This window comes from Rana temporaria, chromosome 1 (assembly GCF_905171775.1).
Source record: "Rana temporaria chromosome 1, aRanTem1.1, whole genome shotgun sequence".
Taxonomy (NCBI): domain Eukaryota; kingdom Metazoa; phylum Chordata; class Amphibia; order Anura; family Ranidae; genus Rana; species Rana temporaria.
The window spans coordinates 211,696,385-211,709,880 of record NC_053489.1 but is presented as its reverse complement, the minus strand read 5'-3'; the positions used below and the strand labels follow the sequence as shown (position 1 = coordinate 211,709,880).

Below are 13,496 nucleotides of genomic sequence, written 5' to 3'. Positions count from 1 at the left end.
ACTGACACTCACTAGAAAATGTTGACCTACTATTTCAAGATATACAGCTGGTCTAAGGGGGAAGATGGCCGCTGCCGCTCTGATCTCGGAAATGCTGGGCGTTCCAGCAACACGTTTGAACGTCATCAGCTTTCTGAAGACATCCAATCAGGACAAAACGCATTGAGATGTGGTTTACGGGCTTACGCCACTTCCGATTAATCCACATGCGATCACACTGGAAAACTTGTCGTTTCCAGGATCAGAACTGCGGCGGCCAACTTCCCCTTACACCAGTTGCATACACCTAGTGCTGGTTGCTTGGCATTGTTACAAGTAAAATACCTTTTTTTGTTTTGTTTTTTACATTTTTAATAAACTTAACGGTTTTATGCTGTGCGACCTCTCCCCTGGTATCTTCTCCTGAGCAGAGGTGCAGTACATGAAGAAGATCATCAGGGTGTAGTGTGAATGGTAAAGGTAATACACAGGGGTTACCCCACAAGCGCAGTGTGACCTATCTAGAAATATTAGGTCAACATTTTCTGTTGAGTGTCAGTCCATGTGGGGACACCTGAAGCACTTTATACGAGGTAGCAGCACAGTTTGCATTTCACTTATATGGTTATTAGATTTGGTGGCTGCATTAGTTTTATTTTTAGGTTTTCTTTACACCTGGTGATCCAGCCATGGAGGCTGTTATTTTTCAGCTTCCTGTAACTGACCAACCTGTCCAGAAAAAGTGGCAGTTAGAGAGTTGAGACAAACAAATTAACATTGCCTAAAATGATCAGCCTTTATTCATTTATGTAAAAAATGTATCCCAAAAGTAAAAGAAACCTGTTGCTGTAACTGCTTAAAAAGCATCAGCTGAAGCTAAGCTTTCGTTGACAATGCTGCTGTTCAAAGGTGAATCAGTTGCTCTTCCGTCCAGAGACGGAGGAAGTGGCAAGAGCATCAGGTTAAAGTAATGTAAAAGAAAAGCCAGCCTAAAAAAGAAAACCAATGCAGACATCACATTTAAAGTGGAAGTAAACCCTCCTATTGTTTTCAGCCAAGGAAGCTGCCATCTTGGTCTTTGCTTTATCTTCAACTGCCATGATGCTGCACATGTGATCAGTTATGACACCAGCCATTGGATGGTTTAACAGTTTGGTTGAGAGCACAAACAATGTGACAGTTAGCATTCCTAACACATGTCGGAAATGTAACTGTTTTTCTTACTTATTGGTCATGTCTGAGTAGAGCTGGGCAATTTTCTCCCCCCAAAAGTCGATTTACGTTTTGAACACCGCGCCGGTCCTGAGGAGCTGCGGGCAGGAGTTTTTAGGCGAGGCCGCGGCTTCGGCCTAGTCCTAGTAACTATGTACTGCATATACTATACCTGGACAATGCTCCGGGAAGCGGAAAATCATTGAAGTAGATCTTGAATTGCTTCCCAGTCCTAGGCGGAGCAGCCAGCCTGATGCACTATGAATACATGAGGTCAGTTTCTTGACACGGGTGCCATTCACAGAATGCTTTGCATTTTCAGATTGAATGCAATGTGTTCTTAGACTGGATGAGGTGGAGATCATGACTTCACCAACCTGCCTCTTCACCTCACCCAATCAGGGAAAGCTATACATTTATTCAGAAAATGCAAAGCATTTTCTGCATGGTGCCCGTGCTGAGCGACCGAACCTCTATGTTTATAATCCATCAGGCCAGCTGCTCAGCACAGGACCTGGAAGCAAGTGGAGATCACTGGAATAGAGGGGTCTAATTCAGTGATTTCCAGTTTCCAGGGGCATGGGCCAGGTATGGTATATATTATATATGCAAAAATATACCATGCATGGCATTCTTCTTTCGGAAATGGCAATCTGCAATACAGTATATTACATTTATGTTTTTGCGTTTAATATTACTGTAAATCCTCAAAGAATTTTAATAATATGTCCCCAATGATTTACATTTCTTAGTTATAACAGCAAATCTGTATTGTTCAGCATTGTTTCCCCAAACTATTTTTTGGGAAGAATGAAATCATAACCACTCCAATACCTTGTTTATGATAAAGCGCTGTCTCCAGAACTGCTGTAAAATCAACTGTTTAGGGCAGGGGTCTCCAAACTTTTCAAACCAAGGGCCAGTTTATTGTCCTTCAGACTTTAGGAGGGCCCGATTGTGGCTAGCGGGGGTAGAAAATGTCCCAGGCCCAGCATCAGTGAGAATAAATATGGCCTTAAAGGTTGGTGGTCAGTTAAAGGAGGAGTAGTGCCCCTATTAGTAGGAGGAATAGTATGCCATCATTGGTATTAGTGGAAGAAATAGTGCCCCCTTGTTAGTGTCAGTGGAAGAAATAGTGCTCCCTTGTTAGTGTCAGTGGAAGAAATAGTGCTCCCTTGTCAGTGGAAGAAATAGTGCCCCCTTGTTAGTGTCAGTGGAAGAAATAGTGCTCCCTTGTCAGTGGAAGAAATAGTGCCCCCTTGTTAGTGTCAGTGGAAGAAATAGTGCCCCCGTGTCAGTGGAAGAAATAGTGCCCCCTTGTTAGTGTCAGTGGAAGAAATAGTGCCCCCTTGTCAGTGTCAGTGGAAGAAATAGTGCCCCCTTGTTGGTGTCAGTGGGAAGAATAGTGCCCCAAGGCCCGGATAAAGGCTAGCAAAGGGCCACATCTGGCCCTCGGGCCACAGTTTGGAGACCTCTGGTCTAGGGAGAGGAGCAGGGAAGTGGCTTTTAGTCCTGGTTTGGAGATGCCTGTTTCATTCGCTGTGACATGCATGTTTCCAGCTCATGGTACCAAGCCCTTCCAATAGCAACCTAAACTTTATTCAACATCTCATTGGCTAAAATTTACCCAGCAACGTATGCACATAAATGTGCATTAAAAACATAAGTGAGATGTACAGCAACACACATGGAAAAGTGTGAACCCAGTGTTGAACTTACGCTATCACCCTACCCCCTTACAGTGCTTAGGGCTTGAAATTGCCCCAAGACTTTGTAATTGACACCAAAATTCCTATGTGGGAGCACCAAATGTATGTCACATGACCAGCAAATCACTCTATTACCTTATTTGATGAACATACAGCTGGTCAGAACTACCACAGGCCCTAGCCCTCTACAGTGCTGTGCTCAGGCCTTGCAGGTTTTGTGAGACAGCTGCTCCCCTTTGGTCATAGCCTGGGCTGCTGATAGGGCAGTACAGCCGGCCCTATGTTTGTTATATGTTGTCATTATAGACACAAACCTATGAATGAAATGTTATGCAATGATTATCCAGCAATAAACATTGCGTTTTTTATATTGCCTCTGTTTCTGTTGCCGCACATACTTCATATAAAGTCCCACCTTAGTTCTCGTTTGTTTCTATCTGGATGAGACATCATGAGACATCACATCAGCAGTCTGTTTAGACCCCTGATATTTTACCAAAGGATCCCCAACAGGGCATTTAAAAAAAAAGTAATATTCGAAAAAAGTTATTTAAAAAAAAAATTAAGGACTTGTTAAAATGTGCTGTGCTCTCTGAAGAGCAGTCAGCACTATGGATCGCTCGTCAGAGAAGCATATGGCCGCTTCACCGACTGCTTTAAAGTGTTTTTTAACAAAAATAAAAAAATGTAAATAAAGATCCTGTTCTTAAAGCAGTGGTCTCCAAAGTGCGGCCCTTTCCTTGCTTTTATCCAGCCCTTGAGGCACTATTTCATCCACTGATACCAACAATGGGGCATAGGTTCTCCTACTGACACCAACACTGGGGCCCAATGACCCCAACAAACGGGCCCAATGACCCCAACAAAGGGGCCCAATGACCCCAACAAAGGGGCCCAATGACATTAACATTGGGTCACAATTCTTCACAATGAAACCAATGATGGGACACAATTCCTCACAGTGACACCAAGGGTGGGGCACAATTCCTCACAGTGACACCAAGGGTGGGGCACAATTCCTCACAGTGACACCAAGGATGGGGCACAATTCCTTACAATGACACCAATGATAGGGGACATTTCCTCACAGTGACACCAACAATGGGACCCAATGACAGGGCACAATTACTCCCACTGAAACAAACAATGGGGTGTTCATTTTTCCCACTGATGTCGGGACCTTTTCGACTCCCACTGACCACAGTCCAGCTTCTCGTAAACTCTGAAGGACAGTAAACTGGCCCTTTGCTTAGAAAGTTTGGAGACCCCTGCTTTAAAGCATTATATACAGCACAGTGCTTGTGCTGTGTAATTTCCCCCCCGTATCACCTGAAATACATGGCTGATCCTGCCAGTTTCTGCCCTCCCCTCTGTATGCTGACCACAATATATCAGGGCTGACACCGTTGTCACAGTACGGGCCTCCGTCAGCCACAGCCCTGCTCTGTGTCTTCTGTATCCTCTCCTCAATCCTCTGATCTTTGATGGTCTGCTCTGTGTCCACGGCGCCCCCTCCATTCCTGCTGCTCAATTTAGGGTTAACTTTATATTATCCTCTTTGTTGATTCATCCAATGTCCCCTTGTGACTGTGCTGTGTTAAAAATGCAGCTATATACCTTGTTTACCAATCACAGATCGGCGATCACGTGACATGCCGCCTCTCTTCTCTCGCATGACAGCTGCAGTGGGCGGGGCCGCCTCTCCCTCCTCCTCCCCTCCTAAATGACGTCAGCAGGGGATCCTCTGCCCCATACGCTGCATCTGTCGGGTCGAGGGAAGAGAGAGGCGGCATGTCACGTGATCGCTGATCTGCGATCAGTAAACAAGGTATATAGCTGCATTTTTAATAAAGCACAGTCACAGGGGGACATTAGATGAATCAACAAAGAGGATAATGTAAAGTTAGGGCCCTTTCACACGGGGCGGATCAGTAATGATCCGCCTCCGTGTGTCCGTAAGCTCAGCGGGGATCGCTCCGTATATCAGCGCTGAGCCAGCGGCTGACAGGGCGGTCCCCGCACACTGTGCAGGGACCGCCCTGTCTTTTCTCCGCTCTCCCCTATGGGGGATCGGATGAACACAGACCGTGTGTCCGTGTTAATCCGATCCGATGACGGAAGAAAAAATAGGATTTTCTTCCGTCCGCAAAATCGGATCTTTGCGGAAGCGGGTGATTACGGGTGTCAGCGGATGTTTATCTGCTGACACCCGCAATCACATAGGGACCAATGTATGTCCCTTTTTCATCCGCAAACGGATGGATGAAAAAGCAGACATACGGTCCGCACATGTGAAAGGGGCCTTAACCATGTGGGTTAACAAACCCTTCAACCCCGCACTAGCGCACCGAAACGGCATGCTTTGCTTGTGGGCGACTTGTAGAGCAGTGCTATTTAATTGTATGGGTGAGGGTATGATTTATGCCACGGATGCGAAGCATAGCCATTTGATATTTTCAGGGAAGGGGGGGTGGCCTGGCAGGTAGGCTGTTTGGGGGGCCCCGTTATTTCTAACTGCAGCAATGGTCATAGGGAAGGGGGAGGAAGTATCTGGAACTGGAAAAGCCCCCCTACTACACCTACTATACTGTCCTTCACAAGCAAAGTATGGCTTGGCATGCATATTGCCAGGGTATGAAATAGATATATGAAATAGACCCCAGACTAAATATGTCACAGCCTGGAAAGCTATGTTGTAGAAAAAGAACGTGTGGAAGTATCCAGTGCTTTATATATATGAGAGGATAAAGAAGTACTCAGTGTTTATATATGAGAGGATAAAGTCCCACCACACACTGCCATTACACATTCCATTCCTACTATGTGTACGTCCAAATTCAGCACCACAACGTCACGACGTACAAGCGTCTACGGTGCCCTTACCAGCGGTGTCATTCTCACCTGACAGTGCTCCTGTGTTCGGGGCTCGTCCTCGTCATCCTCCATCCGTAGCGGAGAGTGTGAGGGATGGAAGGAAGGAAGGAAGGATTTCTGTGTAGGACCCGCTCACCGAGGCTGCATAGTCTCTGTGACCGGCGGCGGCGTGTGCAGTCCGCACATTGAGCTCCTCTACATCCTGCAGACAGTGCACAGCTCCTTATTAGAGAGCCAACCCCTTTCCGCATGCTGAAGGTGAATGGTACTCTATTTACCTCATACACTGCAGAGGAAGTACTATATGTAAATGAGCACATGTACAGACAGAGAAGGATGTGCTTCCAGAGAATTCATCCCAGCTATGACCTCCTGCGCCTGTCAAGCCTCAGTCTCACTGTACCTGGATATATTCCCATCACACTCCATGCCTCATTCAGACCTCCTTAGGAATTCATTTTAGCCCTGCAGCAGCCCCAGCAATTGGCATTGTGGTAAACGAATAAAGCTGGTCATAGGTGGATCCAAATTCAGCTGCTTCACCAGGACCCAGGCGAATTTCGATTCATCTTTGGCCGTTCCCGTTCAATCTAAGGTCCAACTGTTCTCAAATGGGCTTGTTGGAAAAGTTTGCTTCGATCAGTGCTGTAGCCAATTGGCTGCATCGTTGATATGTGCATTCTGACAGCGGGGACTCCTAAAATATCGATGCAAGGTAGACTCTTTCGCCCACATTGAATGACTGAACCACCTATGGCCAGCTTTAAGCACTTGACCTCCAGAAGATTTACCCCCCCTTCATGACCAGTCCATTTATTTGCGATACAGTACTGCGTTACTTTAACCTCTTAAGCCCCGGACCTTTAGGCAGCTAAATGCCCAGGCCAGGTTTTGCGATTCGGCAATGTGTCGCTTTAAGAGACAATTGCGCGGTCGTGCGACGTGGCTCCCAAACAAAATTGGCGTCCTTTTTTCCCCACAAATAGAGCTTTCTGTTGGTGGTATTTGATCACCTCTGCGGTTTTTATTTTTTGCGCTATAAACAAAAATAGAGCGACAATTTTGAAAAAAATGCAATATTTTTTACTTTTTGCTATAATAAATATCCCCCAAAAACATATATAATTTTTTTTTTCCTCAGTTTAGGCCGATACGTATTCTTTTACCTATTTTTTGGGACCATTGTCATTTTCACACCAAAAAATGCATTTAAATTGCATTGTTTATTGTGAAAATGACAGTTGCAGTTTGGGAGTTAACCACAGGGGGCGCTGAAGGAGTTAGGGTTCACCTAGTGTGTGTTTACAACTGTAGGGGGGTGTGGCTGTAGGTCTGACGTCATCGATCGAGTCTCCCTATAAAAGGGATCACTCGATCGATGCAGCCGCCACAGTGAAGCACGGGGAAGCCGTGTTTACATACGGCTCTCCCCGTACTTCAGCTCCTGGGAGCGATCGCGAGGGGACGGCTAGAAACGAATAGCCGCGCCCTCGTCCCGGATCGCTCCCCGCGGGTTACCGACCGCCGCATGTACCGGGGGGGTCCTGATCGGACCCTCGACCCGCGGAAAGGCGGGGACGTACATGTACGCCCATATGCCTGTACGTGCCATTCTGTGGACGTATATGTACATGCGGCGGGCGTTAACCGGTTAAAGAATATCTAAAGCTTTGTTAAAAAAAAAAAAAAAAAGTCATACTTGCCTCTTCTGTGCAGTTGGTTTTGCACAGAGTGGCCCTAATCCTCGTCTGGCTTCTCCTGTTCTTGAATTGGAGAGCCTCATTCCATGGGGCGCACTCCTGCGTCCTACTGCTGCGTCCATTGACACAGACAGATCCCATGTCATTGAATTTGATTGACAGCAGCGGGAGCCAATGGCTGCGCTGCTATCAATCTATCCAATCAGGACCCGAGACACCGAATGGAGCTGATGTGCCCATCCCCGTCGCTGGAAAGACCGGGTTTTTAGGTAAAAGGTGGGCTCTGGGGGGTTGCTGCATCACAGAAGGTTTTACACCTTAATGCATAGAATACAACACCTTTAACCACTTGCCGACCAGCCGTCGTAGTTATACTGCAGCAGGTTGGCACTATTGCGCAAAATGCCATAGTGGCCGGTGCCACACATACTGCAGCTGCTGGCTTCTAATAATAGGACACTTACATGTCCTGGAGTCCAGCGATCGGACAGATTGGGGTAGGAAGTTCCATAGGATGAGAGAGGCTCAAGAAAAGTCCTGGAGGCAAGCATGGGAGGAAGTGACAAGGGAGCTAGAGAGCAAGAGGTCTTGGGAGGAACAAAGAGCATGAGTAGGTTGGTGTTTTGAGATTAGGTTAGTGATGTAGTTGGGGGCCGAGTTGTGGATGGCTTTGTGAGTTATTATTTTGAATTACATTTGTTGGGTGAGCGGAAGCCAGTGGAGGGATTGGCAGAGAGGAGTAGAAGACACAAAATAATTGGTAAGGTGGCTGTGTCTGGCAGCAGTATTCACAATGGACTAAAGAGGGGATAGCCTGCGTAGCGCTAAGCCAATGAGGAGGGAATTGCAATAGTCAAGACGAGAGATGACCAGGGAGTGAATTAGAAGCTATGCGGTTTTATTGGTTAGGAAGGGGCTTGTTTTGGAGATGTTGCGAAGGTTGAGGCAAGCTTCGGACAGTGATTGGATGTGGGGCAGAAATGATAGTTCAGAGTCCAGGATAATACCTATCACCCAGGCATGCAGCGATGGGTTAATAGTTGTGCTGTCGATCTTGACAGAGAAGTCAGGGGAAGAGGCATGTGGGGGAGGAAATATTATGGGCACGGTTTTGGATAGATTGAGTTTGAGGAAGTGGAGTGAGATGAAGAGTAAAGAGATAGATTTGGGTGTCATCAGCATAGAAATGGTATTGGAAGCTAGCAGCTGGCCCAGGAAGGAGGTGTAGATTGAGAACAGGATAGGTCTAAAGCCCCATACACACTATCAGTTTTCCTGATGTTTTTTTCTTCAGGTTTACCAAAACCATCTAATATGAGGTCAAACCTTAAGCGTTTCAATTTGAATGCAATCAGGCAGGTCCTTGTACTACATGGTTTTGGTAAACCTGAAGAGAAAACCAGCAGGAAAACTGATAGTGTGCATGGGGCTTAAGAACAGATTCTCAGGGACCCCAACAGAGAAAGGAAGAGGAGAGGTGGAAGTAAAATTGTAAGTGACACTGAAGGTGCAGTGGGATAGAAAGAATGAGAACCAGAGTGCAGTCACAGATACCAAAAGAGTGGAGTTTTTTGAGGAGGAGGGGGTGGTCCACTGTGTCAAAGGCAGCAGAGAGGTCCAGAAGTAAGAGTACAGAATAGTGTCCATTGGTTTTAGCTGTTATTAGATTGTTTGTAAGTGTTAGGAGAGCAGTTTCTGTGGAGTGTTAAGTGCAAAATGCTGACTGAGGGGGATCAAGAAGGTTGGTCGATTAGTCGGTTGTAGAACAGGCGCTTGAGGAGTTTGGAGGAAAAGAGGGAGCAAGGAGATGGGGCGTAGGTTATTAGGATTGGTGTGGCCCAACAAGGGCTTTTTAACCACTTCCATACAGGGCATTTTCACCCCCTTCCTGCCCAGACCAATTTTTAGTTTTCAGCGCTGTCGCATTTTAATGACAATTGCGCGGTCGTGCGATGTCGCTCCCAAAGAAATTGGCGCAATTTTTTTCCCACAAATAGAGCTTTCTTTTGGTGGTATTTGATCACCTCTGCGGTTTTTATTTCTTTATCGTACATCACGGGACACAGAGCGGCATAGTCATTACTATACGGGTTATAGAGTCTACCTTGAGGCGATGGACACTGGCAATCTCAGACAGGAAGTCCCCTCCCTATATAACACCCTCCCATAGTGGGAGTATCTCAGTTTTTTCGCCAGTGTCTTAGGTGTTGGTCACGAAATAGCTTTGCCTCCACGTCCTTGGGACCAAGGCAGGCTAACCGGATCTGTCCAAGGTGCCTCAGAGCCAAAGTGGACAGTACCCGGGCCCCAAGTCGTGGGGTTTTGCCTATAATGCCTCTCCTTGGAGGGCTGGACCCTGGGCCCAGGGCTTTGGGTTTTTTTAAATCCAAAAGTACCTGCTGCCAGGGTGCTGTATAGGTCCAGGGCAGAGGTGTTCCTTCCTGGACCCCAGTACCTGAAGGTCTAGTACGCTACCCACGGAGATGGGGGAAGATTGAACCACTTGCTATGCAATTGTCCTGCGGCATGGAGCAGGTAAGGGGGGCCTGCGGGACTTGGTTCGACGGCAGGTGCCCCGGGGGAGATATTGGGGGGTTAGCCTGATTATGCTCTGCATTGGCAAACTTTTCCACTATGTCTGCTTAAAGACAGGATGGTCATACTTTTACCCTCAATTACAGGTACCCCTGACTGTGTTGGTACCTTCTTCTGCTGCAGCTCTGCATGGTGGGGATAGGGGCTCAGAGTGCAGCCTACCCCATGACAAGAGGAACCTTTGGGGCCTATGTTGTCTTACCTGGTCAGAGATTAAGCCGCTCCTATGCTCGGAGGGGCAGGTGTCCCTCATGGAGTCCATCCAGCGCCTGTCACAGCTTCCCCCCCGTCGGGTACACGCGTGCACGTAGATTTATGCGGGGGGGGGCGGGGAGCGTCAGGAGGAAGGGGGCGTTCCCTCACTGTTATCTTCAGCTCAGTAAGCTGGCTGAAGGACAGACACAGAGCGGTGGCGCCTCGAGGGGACACAGCGACACCCTGTGGCGTAAGAGAGACTTGCGGGGTTTGGAGCTAGCTCCCCAATGACCTCCAGGCAGGAAGCGGACTAGATCCCCATCGCCTAAACTCGTATCCTCGGATGCTGAGATTCTCTCCCCTGAGGAATTTGAATCTCAGGAGGATCAAATGGAACAGAACCTAGAGGGTTCAGAGTTTGAGGAATCTACTATAGAAGAACCGTTCTCAGCCTCCCAAGCGGAGAGTCTGTGGATCCAGTCTTTAACAGACATGGTCCGCTCGGCATTTAAGCTGCCTTTACCAGGGCCTCAGGTCCGCGTGGTGTCTTCTTTGGGTTCCTTGAAAGCGCCTCTAAGTAATGCGCTGTTTCCAGTCCATCCTCTATTGGAGGATCTGATCTTTCAGGATTGGGTACGGCCTGACAGAATATTCCTACCTCCTAAGAGGTTTTCTGTCCTCTACCCTATGGAAGAGAAATTTTCAAAGAAATGGGCGCTCCCGGCGGTGGACGCAGCCATCTCCTGCGTAAATAAATCCTTGATTTGCCCGGTAGAGAACATACAAATGTTCAAAGACCCGGTCGACAAACGATTAGAAACCCTTTTGAAAGCTTCATTTACTACGGCAGGAGCAGTCGTGCAGCCGGTAGCTGCTATTGGCATTTGTCAAGCGTTAAAGGACCAGACAAAGCAGATGTTGAAGGACATCCCGGCTCAGCAGGCACGAGAATTAGCCGACCTCCCCAGAGCCCTGTGTTTTGCGGTGGATGCTATAAAAGATTCCATCCAGCAGGCTTCCCGTTTGTCACTGTTCTTGGTGCATATGCGAAGGCTCTTGTGGCTAAAGAACTGGTCGGCCGAGACTCCATGTAAAAAACTCTTAGTGGGCTTCCCCTTTCACGGAGGAAGACTTTTTGGAGAGGATCTGGATAAATACATACAGACAATATCAAGTGGCAAGAGTACTCTTTTGCCGGTCAAAAAGAGATCACGGGGTCCCACGTTTAAGCGGCAGCTGTCTCCAGCCCCAGGACCCTCGGCCTCCAGGCAGTTTTGACGGCCTCCTGCATGATCAAACTTTGATAATAAGTCGCAAGGACAGGCCTCAGGTGGCAAGAGACCATGGTCTCGCAAGCCAACAAAACCAGCTCCCAAATCAGCTTTATGAAGGGGCGCCCCCACTCAATTGGGTGGGGGGAAGGCCAGAGGTGGGGATTTGCCAGAGGTGGGGATTTCCGGAAGTAGACATCATGGCATCGAGGTTCAACAAGAAACTGAACAGGTTCATGTCCCGGACAAGGGATCAGTTGGCCTGTGGAACCGATGCGTTGGTTTGTCCTTGGCATCAGTTCAGTCTACTATATGCCTTTCCCCCGTTACAATTGCTGCCCCGCCTGCTGCGCAGGATCGAGGTAGAGAACAGACCAGTTATTCTGGTAGCCCCAGCGTGGCCCCGGAGGTCATGGTACTCACTGATCGTGAGAATGTCAGTGGGGGAGCCCTGTACCCTTCCGCTTCGTCCAGACCTACTCTCACAAGGCCCGATCCTCCACCCTGCCTTACGGCATCTAAATTTGACGGCCTGGCGGCTGAATCCCTGATTCTCAGGGGTAGAGGCCTGTCTAGCCAGGTAATTTCTACTCTGAGTAAGGCTAGAAAACCAGTCTCCAGAGTAATTTATTACAGGGTTTGGAGGGCCTATGTAGGTTGGTGCGAGTCCCAAAAGTGGCACCCCCGCAAGTATACCATTGACAGAGTGTTACGTTTTTTACAGCTGGGAGTGGACAGAAACTTGGCAGTAAGCACTATCAAGGGACAGATTTCAGCCTTGTCAGTGTGGTTTCAGAGGCCGTTGGCCACCCACTCTCTGGTTAAAACTTTTTTGCAGGGGGTCTTACGCATTAATCCCCCTATCAAGACACCTCTTTGTCCTTGGGACTTAAATCTTGTCCTGTCAACTCTGCAGAAACAGCCCTTTGAGCCTCTGGCTGAGGTTCCGTTGATATTACTGACTAGAAAGTTAGTATTTTTGGTCGCCATGGCTTCTGCTAGAAGAGTTTCAGAACTGGCGGCCTTGTCTTGTAAAGAACCATACCTCATTCTGCATAAGGACAGGGTGGTTCTCCGTCCTCACCCGTCTTTTCTGCCAAAGGTTATTTCCAATTTTCACCTAAACCAGGATCTGATCCTACCATCCTTCTTTCCAAAACCCATTTCAAGAAAGGAAGGGTTGCTGCATACCTTGGCTATTGTCAGAGCCATGAAGGCCTATCTTAAGGCTACAGAAAGGATTCGGAAGACGGATATGTTGTTCATCCTGCCGGATGGGCCCAAGAAGGGTCAGGTAGCAGCAAAGTCTACCATCGCGAGATGGATTAAACAATTGATTAGTCAGGCCTACGGCTTGAAGGGGTTACCCCCTCCTTTGTCAATAAAGGCCCATTCTACCAGGGCCATGGGCGCCTCCTGGGCAGCACACCACCAGATTTCTATGGCTCAGGTTTGCAGGGCGGCGACCTGGTCGTCAGTCCACAAGTTCACAAAGTTTTACCAGTTGGACGTTAGAAGGAGTGCCGATGCAGCTTTTGGGCAGGCGGTGCTGCAAGCTGCGATTTGAGATCCTCTGGATCTGGGGCACCCTTGATTTTAAATACATTTTTGATTTAATTATGATTTAAATTTATTTCCTGAATTAAGTCTTTTTGGTTGAGATGTCTCCCTCCCCTCAGTAAAGCATTGCTTTCGGACATCCCGTATAGTAATGACTATGCCGCTCTGTGTCCCGTGATGTACGATAAAGAAAAAGGGATTTTTATATACAGTTCGCCTGTAAAATCCTTTTCTTGGAGTACATCACGGGACACAGAGCTCCCACCCCTCTTATGGGGAAGTTTTTGGGAGGCATACTGCTTGCTACAAAACTGAGGTACTCCCACTATGGGAGGGGACTTCCTGTCTGAGATTGCCAGTGTCCATCACCTGAAGGTAGACTCTATAACCCGTATAGTAAT

At 47.8% G+C, this 13,496-nt stretch overlaps 1 protein-coding gene across 1 annotated transcript in view; it reads right to left on the bottom strand.

Moving 5' to 3' along the window:
• The window catches only part of SLC2A11 (solute carrier family 2 member 11), a 46,698-nt gene extending 40,675 nt beyond the window's left edge, over positions 1 to 6,023 (bottom strand). The window contains exon 1 of the mRNA XM_040349096.1: positions 5,802 to 6,023. Within this exon, the coding sequence (XP_040205030.1) occupies positions 5,802 to 5,846 (45 nt within the window). The 5' untranslated portion in view covers positions 5,847 to 6,023. The remainder of the gene's footprint in view (positions 1 to 5,801) is intronic.
• Positions 6,024 to 13,496: the final 7,473 nt, after the last annotated feature.